This window comes from Pogona vitticeps, chromosome 1, assembly GCF_051106095.1.
Source record: "Pogona vitticeps strain Pit_001003342236 chromosome 1, PviZW2.1, whole genome shotgun sequence".
Taxonomy (NCBI): Eukaryota; Metazoa; Chordata; class Lepidosauria; order Squamata; family Agamidae; genus Pogona; species Pogona vitticeps.
Window position 1 is genome coordinate 248,947,939 of NC_135783.1, and position 17,997 is coordinate 248,965,935.

Below are 17,997 nucleotides of genomic sequence, written 5' to 3' on the forward strand. Positions count from 1 at the left end.
TAATAATAATAATAATAATAATGATGATGATGATGATGATGATGATGATGATGATGATGATGATGATGATGATGATCATCATCATCATCATCATCATCATCATCATCATCATCATCATGATCTGCTGTCAAATCAATTCTGACTTAGGATGACCCTTTTCATGGTTTTCCAAGTACAAAGTACTCAGAAGTGATTTACGATTCCTTCTAAATCTATTTACCGTGTTAAAATAATTAAAATGGAGTACAAAAAAGCAGCCCCGAAAGTATCCATTGTGCTTTAAACATGAGGTTTGAACAGCAGTTTATTAAAAGCCACTGCAAAGCAATCAGCCACAAAGGTCACTGTGTGACAACATAACCTCACAAAGGAATTGCTCTCATGGATGACAGTTCAGCTGTGGAAGGATCCGAAGGAGAGAAATGAAAGTGTCTTGAAATCACCTGAGAGGTTGTTGCGGTCCTCTGATCCTATGATTTGCTCTGGTATATTTGACTAGATCTCTGTATTTTACATCCATTGAAATCTAGACTCTGTAAATTTTAGTCAAAATAATAGTGCTTATCATCACAGTGGCAGTTTGTCAGATTTTGATTTACAGGAACTGTATTATCAGAAATTGTGAAAACAATAGAAATTTCTATTATTATTTATATTATTTTCACAATTGTTTTCAACTGTGAAATTGCTATTGTTTTCACAATTAACAGTTACTCCAAGCCTCTAAAGCTTCCTTCCAATCAATCTAGAAGGCAGCATGTTATGTTGTAAACTCCAACATTATTAACAACAGATGCACTGACATGTACTTCAACACTTTGAAATTATTTGATGAGCTTAATACATATGAGCTTATAAATTTCACATGTGTATCTCAAGTAGTGAAAGCCTCAGTAATTGAAAGGAAAAGGTATTACAAGATTAAACTGTTTACAGCCAGATGATGACACTGTATGTCTAACAAATAAAGATTCTTTGTACTGTATGCTCCAAAACGGCTGAAAAGTCTATTTTCTACGTATGTCTGAAGCAACAAAGAAAGGCTTTACGGTATAATTTGAAGGAAGTAGCGACTAGATCTGATGAGAGTGGAGGCAGGCTCCTACAAGGCATAGAGAATGAATGTGGTTTGTTTGAAATTCTGTTGTGTAATCCTGAAATAATTTTTAAAATGATGCAAACAAATGATAAATGTTTCCACAGCAATTGCTTTACATTAATGCATAGGACATATGTTTGAGTACAAACCCAAAGTTTTATGTACAGATAATGGTTCAGAACATGTGAACAGTGAACTTGAATATATCTGTGAAGCGACAGAGATGGAGGGGAAAGTAGGGTGTTCACGGTACCCACAGAACTAGGTTGAGACAAAGATAAAGTGGAAAAGGAGAGAAAGAGAGAAGGGGATGCTTATGGTAAAGTGTGCAAACTACTGGAGGACTTCCCAAACTTGAGAGTAGGAGGACTATTGCCTGACCCACAAAAAATGAAGTGAGGGGAAACAACTCTTGACCCCTTAGAATGGACAGTTGTGGTTTTCCCATGGGGACAAGTTCACTCAAAGAAGGTGTTATTCACAACAGACCTTGCCCAGAGGGGGATTGGGCACAACACCCTTGCTGTGGAACTATTTCCGAGGTCCGGAGTGCTCCTTTGAGGAAACCCAGCGACAGAGAACTGTTTGGGCCAGCCTCAACATAAATCAAGAGGGACTACAGCAAGAGTTAACATTTTCAAAAAGTGAGCACTTGCAAGATGTTAATTTGTTTGAACCTATAGAGGTAGTTGTTGATTCTCGTAATGATAATACCAATAAAAAATTAAATGTTCATGAAGAGACTCTATTGTCATTTCCCGCCAAAAAGGAGGAACTGCTGCAGATATTTAACAAACCCAATCACAATGGTGCCCAACGTGGGGCAGTTTCGACAGCGGGAAATACTGAACTGTCAAAACTACAACAAATGATAGAGAGGCGAAAGAGACTGATCGAGACACTGACTGAACGACAAGCTTTGCTGAAGAGACAAATGTTTAAAAAGGAAAAAGAAACTGAGCAAGAGAAGGGACAAAAATGGAGAGGACATTCGAGGAATACATGGGTGGCGGGACCCACACCAATCAGAGTTCAAAGATGGGACCGACCGATGATCCTGAAGCATATCTACATACTTTTGAAAGAGTAGAAGTCGCAGCAGGATGGCCTAAAGAACAATGGACCCCCTGCCTCATGGGGATATTACAAAAGATGGTGGATACTTTATCACCAGAAGAAGCAACATGTTATAAAACAGTGAAAATGGCCATATTGCACACACTTAATTTAACAGAAGAGGCATATCGGAAGAGGTTTCGGGAATTGAAAATGAAGCCAGGGGCACATCCCCACCCGTTGACCCAAAGGATGAAGGCTATTTTAATCAGATGGCTATGTCCATCTGAAATTAAAAGGCGCCTTCTTCTTGGGAGGAAAGCGATGACAAATCTTGACAGCATCTTGAAAAGCAGAGACATCACCTTGCCAACAAAAGTCCGAATAGTCGAAGCTATGGTTTTTCCTGTCGTGATGTATGGAAGTGAGAGCTGGACCATAAAGAAAGCAGACCGCCGAAGAATTGATGCCTTTGAATTGTGGTGCTGGAGGAGGCTCTTGAGAATCCCCTGGACTGCAAGGAGAACAAACCTATCAGTTCTAAAGGAAATCAACCCTGAATGCTCACTTGAAGGACAGATCCTGAAGCTGAGGCTCCAGTACTTTGGCCATCTAATGAGAAGAAAAGAGTCCTTGGAAAAAACCTTGATGTTAGGAAGGTGTGATGGCAAGAGGAGAAGGGGACGACCGAGGATGAGATGGCTGGACAGTGTCTGCGAAGCAACCAACATGAACCTGACCCAACTCCGGGAGGCAGTAGAAGACAGGAGGGCCTGGCGTGCTCTGGTCCATGGGGTCACGAAGAGTCGGACACGACTAAACGACTAAACACACACACACATGTCCAGAAGAAAAATCTAAATAATAGTTATTAGAAGTGCTAGTTATGGAGCAGTTGGTGATGACATTGAGAGGTAGTCTGCGGAGCTGGGTGCAAAAGATCCACCCTAAGACATTGGAGGAGGCAATCCACCTAGTAGAGGATTTCGGTAACACAGAAGAATATGGGCACGATAGCCGCTCCCTTCCTCCTGATCAGAATAGATGGCAACGAACAACTTTCCCAGTGCGGTCCCATGCAAAATATTCAACCCCAACTCGACGACCAGAGGAAGAGCGTGCGGATTTGAAGGTGGAGGACTGAAGCTGGTGCAACCTGTTACGGTGGACCTGAGAATATTTGAAAAGCAACACGGATGGAGAGGAAGGAAGGACAGCAGAGGGTCATCTTTGATGTGAATGCCCAGGGACGGATTGTTCCTGGGTAGGACAGAATCACACCACGATGCAGGTTCAAGGCTCCAAACAGACTGGATGGGAAGTGGTAGTGTGTGTGAATGGGGAAAGAAAAAGGTCTTTGGTAAACACAGGATATGGCAAGACTTTGGTGCAGACTCTAAAGGAAGCAACACTGGGAGAAAGTACTGTATATCAGTGAAATGTATTCATGGTGACATGAAACCGCAGAATATGGCTTGGGCTCACATTGAGATAGAGGGAGAATGTCAAAGGTTGAAAATGGGGCTAGTATCTGGGGTTGCTAGGGAAATGTTGTTAGGGCATGATTGGGTGGGAACACATAAACTCTTACAATTAAAAGAAGGCTTACAAGGGGAGTGTGAAGAGCAAAAGAAAGGGAATGATTTTTTAGAGAAAACCTCATGAGAAGAGATGTGATTATGGCAACAAGATGATCCCTCTTTACAGGAGACCTTAAGTAAGGCACAGGTGAAAGGGGCAGTAAAAGGGGTGACACAGGTTTAGACATGCATGAAGGATTGTTATACCATGTAGTAGGCATCCTTCAGCCTCGAGAGATTATGGTAACGTGCTCTGTATGGAGGTCTTGGAACAGTGTCTAGTGTGGCTGAGAAGGGCAATTCGAGAGTGACAATACCTTTCACACTGAAGACAACTGCAATCTGTCCCCTGTCCAGCTCCCTGATTTTGCTGCTTCCGGGACTGCCTCTTTGCCTCGGCCTGCTGGACAAGGGTCTCCTCAAATTGGGAGAGGCCATGATGCACCACCTGCCTCCAGGCTGAACGCTCAGACGTCAGGGTTTCCCATCTGTTGAGGTCTATTCCTAAGGCCTTCAGATCCTGCTTGCAGATATCCTTGTATCGCAGCTGTGGTCTCCTTCTAGGGTGATTTCCCTGCACTAATTCTCCATATAGATCTTTTGGAATCCAACCATCTCACGACATGCCCAAGCCAACATAGACGTTGCTGTTTTAGTAATGTATACATGCTAAAAATTCCAGCTCATTCTAGGACTACTCTATTTGGAACTTTGCGCTGCCAGGTGATACCAAAAATGTGTTGGAGACAACGCATATGGAATGTGTTCAGCTTCCTCTCCTGCCATGCACAAAGGGTCCAGGACTCACTGCAGTACAGGAGTGTGCTCGGAACACAGGCTCTATAGACCTGGATTTTGGTGTATGCCGTCAGCTTCTTATTAAGCCATACTCTCTTTGTGAGTCTAGAGAACTTGGTATCTGCTTTGCCAATACGTTTATCCAGCTCGACATCTAGGGAGAGAGTGTCAGAGATTGTTGAGCCAAGGTATACAAAGTCACGAACAAATTCCAATTCTTGCGTGGAGATAGTAATAGAGGGAGGTGAGTCCACACCCTAGCCCATGACTTGTGTTTTCTTCAGGCTGATTGTTAGTCCAAAGTCTTGGTAGGCCTTGCTAAAATGATTCATGTGTTGTTGGAGGTCTTCAGCAGAGTGGGCAACAATGGCTGCAACATCGGCAAAGAGGATGTCTACTGTGTAGACAAAGAAGGAAACAAACAACTAGTACATAGTTCCCCAAAAATGGAGGAGATAATTGTTACAATTAGCTCATGATGTACCCATGGCTGGCCATCTGGACACACAAAAAATGGTATCTCACATAACACAATGATTCTGGTGGCCTAGTATAGGCAAAGAGATAGAAAAACATTGTAAAACCACGACCAGGGGCTCCTTTAATTCCTATGCCGTTAGTAGATTGTCCCTTTGAGAGAATAGGGCTAGATATCGTGGGCCCTTTAATTTGGTCCTCAGGAGGACATACCCATATCTTAGTCTTAATAGATTACGCTATGAGGTACCCAGAAGCTATTCCATTAAGATCCACTACTGCAAAAGTATTAGCTAGGGAATTAATACAAGTATTTTCAATGTTAGGCTTCCCTAAAGAAATTTTAACTGACCAAGGGACTAACTTTATGAGTCAGACCTTCAGAGAATTGTGGTGGTAGTTAGAGGTTAAGCTTGTTAATATGTCAATTTACCACCCACAGACCAATGGACTGGTAGAGAGGTTTAATAAGACATTAAAGGGGATGCTGAGGAAACTAGTTTTAGAGAAGCCAAGCAGATGGCATTTGCTGATAGTCCCCTTGATGTTTGCGATCAGAGAAGTACCCCAAGCCTCTACAGGATGTTCACCTTTCGAAGTGATGCATGGGTGGAAACCCAGAGGAGTGTTGGACATAGTGAGAGAGAAATGGGAACGTGGGAAGGATGAAGCTCAGATAGTAGTCCAACAAGTGATAGAAATGAGAGATCACCTAAATAAGGTGGCAGTGATGGCCAAGACACAATTACAAAAGGCACAACAAGGTCTGGAAGCCTTAGCTTGCCTTCAAACAACACAAGAACTGTATTTAGAGGAAGAGTTAGACGGAGAATATATCAGTCAAGTGTGAAACCTGGAAATTAAATTCAGAGATGTTTTTTTTCAACAAACCACGGTTAACCACAGTGGCTGAACATCAGATCAATACACCCCCTCAGGTAGTTGTTAGGTCAGGTGGGAGGAATTGGCCTCATCATCTCAAGGAGACGATCAATAGAGAGGTAGAAGAAATGTTAAGATTAGGAACAATAGAACCCTTCTACAGTCCCTGGAGAAGTTATCCCGTAGTGGTCCTGAAACCAGATGAGAGTGTGAGGTTATGTATCGATTTAAGAAAATTAAATGAGGTATCTAAATTTGATGCATACCCTATGCCGAAAGTAGAAGACTTGTCTTTTTTTTCTTTCTTAAAACCTTTATTGGCATTAAAAGGGGATAAAACAGCAGTAACAATTTATGTCATAGTGTTACAAACCAAGAAGGACGGGCGTGAAGGTAAGAACTGGGAGGGTGATGCGGGGGGAGGATGGGGCAGGGGTTTTGACTTGGAGACCGCTAAAAGAAAATCCGCTACCACGCTAGTGATGGTCGCCGAGTAATCGCTTAAAAGGGTGGGGAGGGGGTCAGCTAGGGAAACAAAAAGGGACGACAGAAGGGGTTCAAGGATGTTGTTTCTTAAATGTTGATGAGTCGGGCAGCGGAATAATATGTGGTCTAGGGTATCGGGCTCAGATGAGCAAAAGAGACAGAGTCTATTGTTGCGTGGTATGTTTGCAAATCTTCCAAAGTGAACAGCTGATGGGAAAATGTTTAGTCTTGCTAGCATAAAAGCCCTCCTTTTACTTGGATTAATTAATTTACTAAAATAGTTTGAGGGTCTACCGAGTGAAGGGGAAAGGCCGAAGAAGTGAGGGGAACAAATAGGATTTAAATTGGGGAGTAATAAATTGAGTTCCTGTTGCCAGAGTTTAGATTTGATGATTTGATGGGCTCTGTGAAGGGTGGTGTCTGAAAGAGATTCGGGGGAGAGGTCCAAGGATGCGAGCTTAGCATCAAGAATATTGAACCACTTGGATGAAAAAGGATCTTTTAGTAGGTCATTGAGTATGGAATCTGGTTGGGTATTGAGGTGTAGTCTAAGCCAGAACTTGAAGGTTAGGGACCAAGCGATAGTAGAGGGAAGGTGCATGCCTAATTCGAGTATCAATGTGGACAATCTAATTAGGTTTGGGACTCCAAGAATCCTTCTGAGAAAGGAGGCAGCGACTTTATCAAGGTCTTGATTAGCAGCCTCGATCCAGATTGGGGCTCCATATAGCAGCTGGGAGAGGATTTTGATTTGAAATATATGGAGAGCAGCCGGAATGTACTGGTTGCCACTGTTGAAGTGGAAACGGGCGACTGCATTTAAATGTGGCATGGCAGACGAAATGGCAGCTTTACAATGGTGAGTCCAGCTGAGTCGGGAGTGGAAGGTGATCCCCAGATATTTGAAAGTCTGGACTTGCTGGAATGATAGATTACCAATCTTCCAGGCTGTCGGGGCCCAGGATTTCGAGAAAACCAGGATTTTTGTTTTCTCGGGATTGATTGATAATTCATTGGAGAAGCAGTATTCTTGGAAAGAGGATAGCAGAAGTCGGAGGCCAGGTTTAGTGACAGACAGCAGTACTGCGTCGTCTGCATAAAGAAGAATAGGTACAGGGACACCATTGAGAGAGGGAGGGGAGGTTCCAGAGCTAGGAAGAGCGGGAGGCAGATCTGCAAGGAATAGATTGAAAAGTGAAGGGGCAAGTATACACCCTTGGCGGACTCCTTTGTTGATAGGGATTTCGTCGGTCATGGAGCCTGCGCCATCGAGGCGAATCCGGCACGAGTTGGAAGAGTGAAGGCGTTGGATCAGGAAGAGAAGGCGGGGGTCGATCCCCCAATTGGACAGTTTCTTCCACAGTATGTCCCTATTAATTGAGTCAAACGCTCCTCTAAGATCAATAAAGGCCGTGTACAATCTGGCTCCATAATGAACGGAGTATTTTTCTGCGAGAAAGGATAGTGTGAAGGCGTGGTCAAGTGTGGAAGCACCTGGGCGGAAACCTATTTGTTCTCTGCCTGGGAGGGCTTTTGAAAGTGCCCAGGTTGTGAGTCTGTTGAGTAGTAGTTTGGAATAAAGCTTCCCAATGGATGAGAGGAGGCTTATTGGTCTGTAGTTATTCGGTGAGGCAGGGTCGCCCTTTTTGTAAATGGGTACAATAATTGAGGATAGCCAGGCGTGAGGGAAAAGACCTGAATGGTTGATTAATGTGAATAGGTTGGATAAAGGCCCCGACCACCATGAGGGGTTGCTTATGAGGATTTCGGATGGAATGTCATCAGGACCTGGCGCTTTCCCAGTTTTCAAAGTATTAATAAGTTCTTCCACCTCATTCGGGGTGACCGGTGGCCATTCCGGTAGGTCTGGGGGATGCAGGATCGGGTCGTTATGTGTAGTTGGAGCTGTAAAGATTCTAGAAAAGTGAGTGGTCCAAGTAGAGGCAGGAATGGGAGGTGAAACATTACGAGCTAAGGGGGAGTTAGTGCGGGAAACCAGGGACCAGAAAGCTTTATGGTTGTTGGAGTGGATTGCATCATGGAGTAAATTCCAGTTGTGTTGGGCAAATAAGTGCTTCTTTTCTTCTAGGAGGAGTCGGCAAGTTTTCCTCAGATGGAAGTATGATTTTAAAAGGGCCGGGGAAGGGTCACGGCGGACTAAGAGGAAAAACTGCCTGACACACTTCTTGGCATTCAAGCATTCTGTGTCAAACCAGGAAGGAGGGTGTTTATGGGAATTGGTAGAAGAGGATGCTCTAAGGGACTGGACGAGTGCCTTGGCAAGGGACTCGTAAGTCGCAATCGCTGTAAGGGGAGAGTTGGTCTCAGTCAGTTTCAGATTAGAATTAGTAGAGTCTATCGTACTCAGCCAAACGTTGAAAGCTTCCTCCATCTTAGGGGACCATTTGAGACGAGGTATAGGTTTTGGTCGAGGGTCCTTTGATCTCATGTTGAGGATTTGAAAACTTAAAACGAGATGAATGGGTAAATGGTCACTTTCAGAACGAGAGTCAATAGTGAAGTCTGAAAGGTAAGGCAGGACGACTGAAGAGGTAAGTGCATAATCAAGAACGCTAGACCCCCTAGAAGAGAAGTGGGTTAATCTGCCTGGGATGTCGTTGGCGGTGGAGCCATTGAGTATGGTTAAATTGAATTCAAGGCATAAATCAACCAATTGTGAGGTGTAGTTATTGAATGCGGAGTCTAAAGAAAGTCTAGGGCCTTGGAACTCAGGTGGAATCAGCTCTTCTGAGTCCCAATTCATGTGTAGAGACAGGGCTGAGTTGTTGGAGCCCATTCTAGCGTTAAAGTCACCCAAGAAAAGAAGGGGGATGGATGGATCGGACACCAGGTATTCTGTTGTAAAGAACTTGACCTCGTCCCAGGGGGAGGGGGTATCTGTATAGGATGGGGGAATGTATATATTAAAAACTAATATCTTAAGGTCCTTGCATGCAAGCAAGAATGCTTGGAAGAACCTAGATTGGGAAACAATGGGAGTTAAAGAGTACCTAGAAAAGGGTCTATACAAACAGCAGAGGCCGGCACGAGGGCGGCCCATTTGTTTAGATTTGAAAGCTGGAAGATGATAGGGAGTGAACCCTGATATGTATGGAGGGGTTAGGGACCAGGTTTCTTGAAGAAAGATGATATCGAAGGACGAGAGATAACTGATGAGATCGGGATCCGTTGTTTTTTCCCCCCAACCCGCAATGTTCCAAGAAACTAACTTAAGACAGGCTGCTGGATTTAAAAAGGTCTGCGAGAGTGCAGATAGTCAACAGGGAAGGTTGGAGTTAGATGAGCAGGAAAGGGAATCGATATGGGTTGGGTAACTGGGGTCCCCATTGAGAACTTGATTGTTGGCTAAAGAGGGAGCTCTCATGTGTGTTCCGCCTGATAGGTGGGAGAGAGATTTGGCAACTAAGGCTGGCGAAGAGTCAGGAGGGGTTAGCGATATGGTCTCGGGCTCCTTGGTGCAGACCGAGTTATCCCCCTTAGGGTCGGGGTTTATAAGATTAAAGTTAAGAGGAGGGACAAGTTGTGTTGAGGCATCCACTGAGAGGAAGGAGCCATCAGGGGAGTGTCTATTCACAGTACAGGTAGGGAATAAGGAGGTGGGAAAACCGCTGTTATCAGGGAGCAGGGGAGGGATTGGGTTTTCACAGTCAGGGAGAGTCCTTGGGGGGCAATTGGGGATCCAAGGTTCAGGTGCGGGTTCCAGAGTGAGGGGGTGACAATTGGAGGTAATTCCAGTCAGCCGGTCGACTGGGTTCATCTGTAGCTTTGTCTTGCAGTCAGGGTTCACATTGGCAGAAATCGGAGGAGAAGGAAGGACAGTTGGAAAAGACAAGTCCAGAAGACAGTCCCTGGAAGCGGGAGAAGTATTGGGACCCAGGCCGGTATTTGAAGGAGGTTCTGGTGCAGGGGCCGGCGTCATGTTGTCTTGCAATTTAGGCTTGACCGGTAAAAGGCTCGCGATGGTAGTGTTCCTAAAATGTCTTTGGGGAAAGATGCCGGCTCTTCTCAGGATTCCTGCACGTGAGAACAGCAGACCCGGGATGTGCTTGGAGTTGAAAAACAGCAAGAGACGGTCCATAGAGTGAGCAGAAGGTAGTTTCTCAATTTTAAGCAGGTCGATAGAAGAGAAGGCTACTTTTAGTAGTATAGCCAGATGGGTTTTGGCCTGCTTTATTCTGGACCAGTCAGGTCGTATTCCGCCGCTCCAGAAAACAGAGATTGCTGCACAGTTAGGTGCATAGATTAGTTGATCATTTTTAGATTCGTGAGTAAAGTTAAAAGAGTTCTTACATGGGAGATTGGCAGCAGCCTGCTGGGATACACATCGGTTGGAGCCTGCAAGTGAGCTAGAGTTGATTGATTGCATCCGGTAGAGTCCTTTTAGAAGTTCAACCGCCATGTCTAAATGGGTAAATATCTGTTTTACCGTCTGAGCAGTTAGGAGGAAATGTTTCATTAGCATGTTATCTGGCTCCTGCTCCAGTAGTGATTCTTTGTCAGGCATGGGAGGTTGTATGTTCCCACAAGGGCTGTTGGGGGGAGTAACAGACTCCGAGTCAGCTGGATGGGCGGAGGGGAGGGCAAGGCCCGGTAGTAAATCCACAGACGCTGAAGGCTGGTGCAAAGGAAAAAAAGCCTCCAGCTTTGTCTGTTTGAAGTTTGGGGTAACATCCGCTCCTGAGTCCCCTGGGGATAATGCTCTTTTCTTTCCCATAGGAGTGGTGGTAAGAGCAAGGAATGTTGTTAGAATGCTCACTCACGGTTCAGTTGAATGGCGTCTGGTAGGAGCCGGTCAGCTGGTCCTGATAAGGCTCTTGTTTACCAAAAGAAACAGCAAGCTAGCAGCAACACATTTCCACAGGCTCGGGGAATGTTCAGTTCGAACGTGGAAAACACAGGAGAGGAATATTCAGTTCCAGACTTGGAAAGGATAGAAAGAGGGATAAAAAGGCAGCGGAGCTCCAACTCCTGCGTCCTTCCCCCCAGCCAGGTCCGTCAACAGGAACTCCTGAAGCTGATTTTTGTTCGAGAAGACTTGTTAGATATATATTTACATATAATTTAAACAATTTCATTAGCACCTCATATTCCATACAAAACCTCTTTACATGTTATTACGAGGGGATCAAAAGACATACCATGAATATTATAATTTTGTTAGTTCTGTTTAAAAAGACTTTTTGTTTATTAACTCTGAGTCCAGCTCCTTTTGAATAAGTAATATCAGGTTGTGTGAGATGAACAATTGTGTTATAAGGCCAGACTGGTATACAGTGGTGCCTTGCATAGCAATCATTCCGTTTAGCGACGAAATTGCTTTGCGACACGTTTTTGCGATTGCAAAAGTGATCGCTTTGCGATGTTCCCTATGGGGGAATTTCTCTTTGCGATGCTCAGTTCCCTGCTTCGGGAACTGAGCATCGCAAAGTGACGATTTTAAAACAGCTGATCGGCGGTTTCAAAATGGCCGCCGGGTAAACAAAATGGCTGCCCGCTGTGTTTAGGGACGGATTCCTTGCTTAAGAGGCAGCGAAAATGGCTGTGCTATGGCAGATCTTCGCTGAACGGTGAGTTTTAAGCCCATAGGAATGTATTGAAGGGGTTTCAATGTGTTTCTATGGGCTTTTCAATATCGCATAGCGACGTTTTCGTTCTGCAGCGATTTTTGCGGAACTATTTAACGTCACAATGCGAGGCACCACTGTACATGGTACTGCTGAATATCTGACTCCAGGAGTGTGGGGGAAGCAGCAGTGAGACTATAAGAGGGGAAGGAAATCTCTCTTCACTGAGGCCTCCAGGAACAAATGTATGCAACATTATTTTCCAATATATCTCTCTTCTAAGGCAACCTTAATACAGTGGTGCCTCGCTTAACGATTTTAATTGGTTCCAAAAAAACCATCGCTATGTGAAAACATCGTTAAGCGAAACACCATTTCCCATAGAGATGCATTGAAAACCGGATAATCCGTTCCAATTGGAACGGATTACCATCCTTAAGCAAAAATCCCCATAGGAAAAAACGTTAAGCGAAACCCACTGAAATGCATTGAAGCCTGTTTCAATGGGGGAAAAAATTCACAAAAAATTCAAAAAGACTCAGAACAAAGCCAAATTAAGTTAACGAAGGTTTTATTAGGTGCACTAATGATTCCAAGCATTTTAAACATTTTTTAAACATTTTAGAATATTTTAAAAATAGCAAAAACGGGTCTGTAAAAAAAAACGTTAAGCGAAACAAGGGGACCTAAAACTGTCATCGTTAAGTGAAGCATGGTCCCGAAATCATTAAGCGAAAATTGCTCATAGGGAAAATCGTTAAGTGAAGCACAAGATTGCTCCGAAAAAGCCACTGTTACATGAATTTTTCGTTGTACGAAGCAATCAAGTGAGGCACCACTGTATCCATATAGGGGAACACCTAAGTAACATCAGAATTTTTAAAAATGGAAACTCCCCTTTTCCCTCTCAACTTTGTTGAGCAGAATCATTCTGAAAAAAAAAACACCTAAAATTGTGAATCTTAGATGTTGTTCTAAGACTTTGCTTAGAAGGGAGATAGATTGGATTTCATGTGTACCTGGCCTTGTAACACAACTGTGCAATTATTTGTACAGTACATAAAAATGTTCCTCTCTTGCAATTTGGCATTACTTATTCAAAAGGACCTGGACTTAAGAGTTAATGAACAGAAAGTCTTTCTAAACAGAGCTAACAAAATTGCAATATTCATAGTATGTATTTTGATATCCTCGTGACAACATATACAGAAGTTTTATTCTTAATACGGAATGTGTGGTGGTAATGAAATTATTTATCATATTAAATTTTAATTAGAGGGCGAACAATATGATAATGCAACTGTATGACATGCTTAAAAATTGCCCCTAGAAAAAATGATGTAGTAAATGTTTCTTCTTTTCTATTTCATGTGGCACAACCTTTGAAGAAGGCTGAAAAGGCTAAGCTGAAACATGTCAGGCTTTTAATTTGGAATGAAGCGGATACTATAATTTTTAATCCTGGGACTACAATCTCTTCTTGCCTAAGAACTCAAGCATGACACATGCAGCAGCCTCCATGTTCAATATATGGGATTAAAAAACCATCTTGTATGCCCTGTGGGCTGAAACAAAGCAGTCTGTGGATAGAATGAGAAATTAAACAACTGCTCATTGAAATATTTACACAGGGAAAATCTGATCGAGTATACTCAAGATACAAAAACACAGATGGAGTTACAGTCTCACTTGTGTGGATAGCCTGATTGTGTGCTGTGAAGATAAAAGCAGCTGTAGTAAAATTGTAAGAAATCTGAACAAAGAAATTGAAGTAAAAGAACTTGGAGAGGTTTCATTTTTTCTTGGAATTCAAAAAGAAACAGAAGAATATGGAACGTAGCTACTCAATTGAATTTTCCTGTTTAGGACTGGCACAATCCACACCAGTGGCTACACCCATTACTTTCTACAAAAAGTGGGATGATGCGCCACTTTCTCACAAGTACAGTATAGTAATGTCGTTGGAAAACTGCTGTACAGTATATAGCAAAAGCAGCTAGACTGGTGTTGTCCTGTCCTGTATCATTTACATCCTCCAACATGCTTTCCCTTGAAGAATGATGTACACCAAAGTCATCTAATAAGACGGGTTTATTGTTTAACAAATCCTCTGTGCCATTTATGTTCATACTTTCTGTTTCTGGTTTCAACAATAACAATCTTAACCTTTGAAAATGTGACAAATCCCACAGAGTGCTGTCCTCTGAAGATGCCAGCCACAGAGACTGGCGAAACATTAGGAAGGACAACCTTCAGAACACGGCCAAAGAGCCCAAAAAACCCACAACAACCATTAGATCCCGGCCGTGAAAGCCTTTGCGAATACAGTGACAAATCCTCTTTGAACGATAAGAGTGAAGAACTCTCAACTCCTTGGTTCCACTTAGGTACGGTGCCCGATGCATCAGGTACATGGTCCAGTAGCATCATTGCTGAGGGGAGTAAACCCAGCCCACCTGTGGCTCCCAAACCGTCTTGCCCTTGTTCTGCCTCCATTGTGGTCGGAAAGGACTGGCCCCACAGGATCTCCCACGGTTCCGTATACATCTCCTCTTCTCCCTCCTCTGTGCTTCTCTTCCCTGCCAAGCTTTGCATTCTTTTCGTTGCTTCCTTTCTTCTCTTTCCCCCACAGTAAGGTGGCTTTCCATATACTTGTCTCTTCCACTCCCTTTCTGCATACTCTCTAGGAGCTCTAAACTCGACCCACTCCCCCGTCTAGGGGTCCTCTTGAATGATCTCTACCAAATCTTCTTCTTGTTCTACCTTCTCCTCCAGTGCCCAACAAGCTTCTTCCTCCTTTCTCTCTGAACTGCCCCCTCCCTTCCTGACATCTTCTTTTATATCTTCCTCTTTTCCTGCCCAATTGGTGCCCTCTGCTGTTTCTGTCTCTATCTTCAATTGCTCTAATGCCCCTACAATGGTCGCCACCTCATCCTCTGTCTTTCTCTTGGAGGAGAGGGATGGTACACAGTCTGTAGAGTACCCCTGAGGTTACTCTCGGCCTCACAACTGGACATAGCGGCACCTGTTGGAATACTTTCCAGAAGACAATGTTCACCTTCTCAAGGAGACTAGGTAGCAGTCAAAGGAATAGAAAGGTATCTAAAAGGCATGATAGATTTGGAATTCAGATTACCAGTGGACAGACAACTCAGGTTAATTATCTATGCAAATACTGACTGGAGTTAAGACCAAAAGGGTTGCAAGTCTATGGCTGGACACATACTCTTTGATGGAGACAGATCAATCAGTTACCACAGCCATAATAATAATAATTTATAATATACTGTAAAGATATTATAGATTATAATTTATTATTACTATACCAGAGTGCATGCAAATAAAATTAATTATATACAGACATGCAACATAGCATTTAACATAAACAGACAATTGCATCTTGGTGTATTTGTAGCATGGATGCCCTGTTGGCGAGCTGTCACTGTGCCAAGGAGCAGGCTGCTATGATCCCAGAGATGACCGAGTGTGTGGAGACACATGAGCATGAACCGTTGGCAGGGGGCACAGTCGTGACGTCTCCAACAAAGAATGCCGGGGCACAAATTAAGTTCTTGTCCTGGAAACCCTGGAAGATGGTCATGTGACCTATAGGGGGAAACCCTCAGGTATATCCCTGGTGGGTGGAGGATATCAAAGGAATCTTACCACAAGGCGAGGCAGGCCCACCCCCAGAGAGGACCTGGAGAAATCAGGCTTGTCGAACTGCTGAAAGTCATGAACCTCCTTTGACACTTGAAGGGACAGAAGGAAAAATACAAGAAAAAGAGGACTGGGAGATGCCGTAGAGAGGATTTCGCAGGGACCTGTTGAGCAGAGTACTTCCTGGAGCAAGATTTTGAGCCACTCAGAGAGTGGGAATACTGTACATTAATAAAGAGGATCCCTGGAAAGGGGCCCTAGTGCAATTTATGGTATCCAAGGGGGAGGGGGAGAAACACAAAACCCCCTGTCCCTCCACTAACCTTCCTATTGGGGAGAATGAGAGAAGAGGGATCAGCAGAAATAGAAAGCCAATCAGACGCATGGGGAACCCACCACCTTTCAACTCTGGTGCTGGTGGAGAGAGCATCAACCAGAGAACTAGCATCAGGAGAAAGAGGCGAATGCCGAGACCAGCTAGGGCCAAAGAGAGTCGCAACACCACTGTCGTCACTGCAGGTATATCAACCCTCATTGGTATGGGCTGGGCCACTGCCAAGCCCTTTCAGACTAGGAACCTGCACTCCAGCATCTACCTTAACCTCAGGGAGGAGAACTGAGGCCAGCATTGACAATCTTTATCCCTCAGTGAAAAGAACCAAGGGATCTCAGAATGTACCTGTGGATCCTATCCTGGTGGAAGGAAAGTGAGTTGTTCTATGTTAATCCCTCTTCTGTTATGGTGCAGTGTGTCCTTGATTAACTAACCAGATGAAACAGTCAATTTGACTACTGCCCAGCAGAAGAAATGATAGCTGATGTGCCGACAAGCTGACACCCAAACAGCAGTTCCAAAACCTACACCAAAAAAATGAGGATGGTCTGAATTGGTGCACAACTTTGGATCAGTGCACAAATCAATGAGAAGGGGATTGTTGGCCTGGAGTCCTCCAAGCACCATCTCTTTCCACTGCTTTGTCCCAAATACTAGAAAGGGTTGGGAGTAGATTTCACTAAAGTCTACTCTGTCCTTTTCCCCCTGTGACTGATATTCTTAGGGGCTAATTCTTATCTTTTTGCACTTTAACATCCTTTCTTGTTTCCTTCAACAATGTGCCCCCCCTTCTGCCTTAAATGTAGCTTACTAAATAAAGGTGATTTTTGTACTGTTGTTGTTGTTTTTAACTGCTTCATATATTTTTAAGGGTCTGTACTGGGACTTACTGCCCTAGTACCTGTTGTGGGCTAACTCTGTTCCCTGAATGCTCACTGGAAGGACAGATCCTGAAGCTGAGGCTCCAATACTTTGGCCATCTCATGAGAAGACTCCTTGGAAAAGACCTTGATGTTAGGAAAGTGTGAGGGCAAGAGGAGAAGGGGACGACAGAGGACGAGATGGCTGGACAGTGTCATCAAAGCTACCAACACGAATTTGACCAAACACCGGGAGGCAGTGGAAGACAGGACGGCCTGGCGTGCTCTGGTCCATGGGGTCACGAAGAGTCGGAGACGACTTAACGACTAAACAACAACAAATCATTATCATTTCTGGGCAGATGAGCTAGGGCGCAAACCCGTTTCCTCATAAAAACGGAGGGAAAAGGACGCTGAGTAGTTGGAGCGCTTCCTCTCTCCTCCAATCCTAACTTCTCCCAGGGAATCAACCATAGGGCTACTAAACCAGGGCCACGCATATCTGGCCGAGAAGCCTGCCACGACGGGGACACGCATTAACAGAGGACATGCCGTTCGCCCCTCTCTCTGGCCCAGGATCTCACCGTAACTTCCTCCCCGACGTGACTGTTCAAAATCCTGGAGCCCCCCGGGTGCCGCTCGCAGAAGCGCTTCACGTCGTACACTCTCCGGTCGATCACCAGCCACATCTCCCGATTCGGATCGCCTGGTTTCGTTCGGAGCCCGATTTCGTCCCAGGTGAAGAACCGCGGAGGGCAGGGCGAAGGGATCCCTGCTGGGTCGCCCTCGGGTTTCTGCTGCGGCGCCATCTCTCGAGCCTGCCGGGGGCTCCCCCGGGGAATCCCGTCCTCCACGCGCCCAGCACGCTCTTCGACCGCAGGGACGCCGGAGCATCCATCCCGTACTCTTTCCCGGCGGGTAGGTAGCCCGGAGCCCAGCCCCTCTGCCTTGGATTGGCTACCGCTCCGGCAGACGACGCCTCCGCGTGGGCTGATTGGCCAGTGAACGGGATCGCCGACCTGAACCCTCCGCCTCTCTTTCGCGGCCCTGCGAGGCGCGAAGCCCCTTTGGGAAGTCCCCGCCCGCCGAACTCAAGGGGCTTCCCCCCCCCCAAGGCTGCCCCTCTCCGCTTTCCCATCTGCCCTTCACCGCTTTTCCTTGGTGGGGCCGGTCTTCCCTG

At 44.9% G+C, this 17,997-nt stretch overlaps 1 protein-coding gene across 3 annotated transcripts in view; it reads right to left on the reverse strand.

The window, feature by feature from the left end:
• The window catches only part of LOC110086173 (acyl-CoA (8-3)-desaturase), a 41,983-nt gene extending 24,232 nt beyond the window's left edge, over window positions 1-17,751 (reverse strand). For all 3 annotated transcript variants that reach the window (XM_078383583.1, XM_072985537.2, XM_072985536.2), the window contains exon 1: window positions 17,402-17,751. In XM_078383583.1, the coding sequence (XP_078239709.1) occupies window positions 17,402-17,626 (225 nt within the window). In that variant the 5' untranslated portion in view covers window positions 17,627-17,751. The remainder of the gene's footprint in view (window positions 1-17,401) is intronic.
• Between the last annotated feature and the right edge of the window lie 246 nt (window positions 17,752-17,997).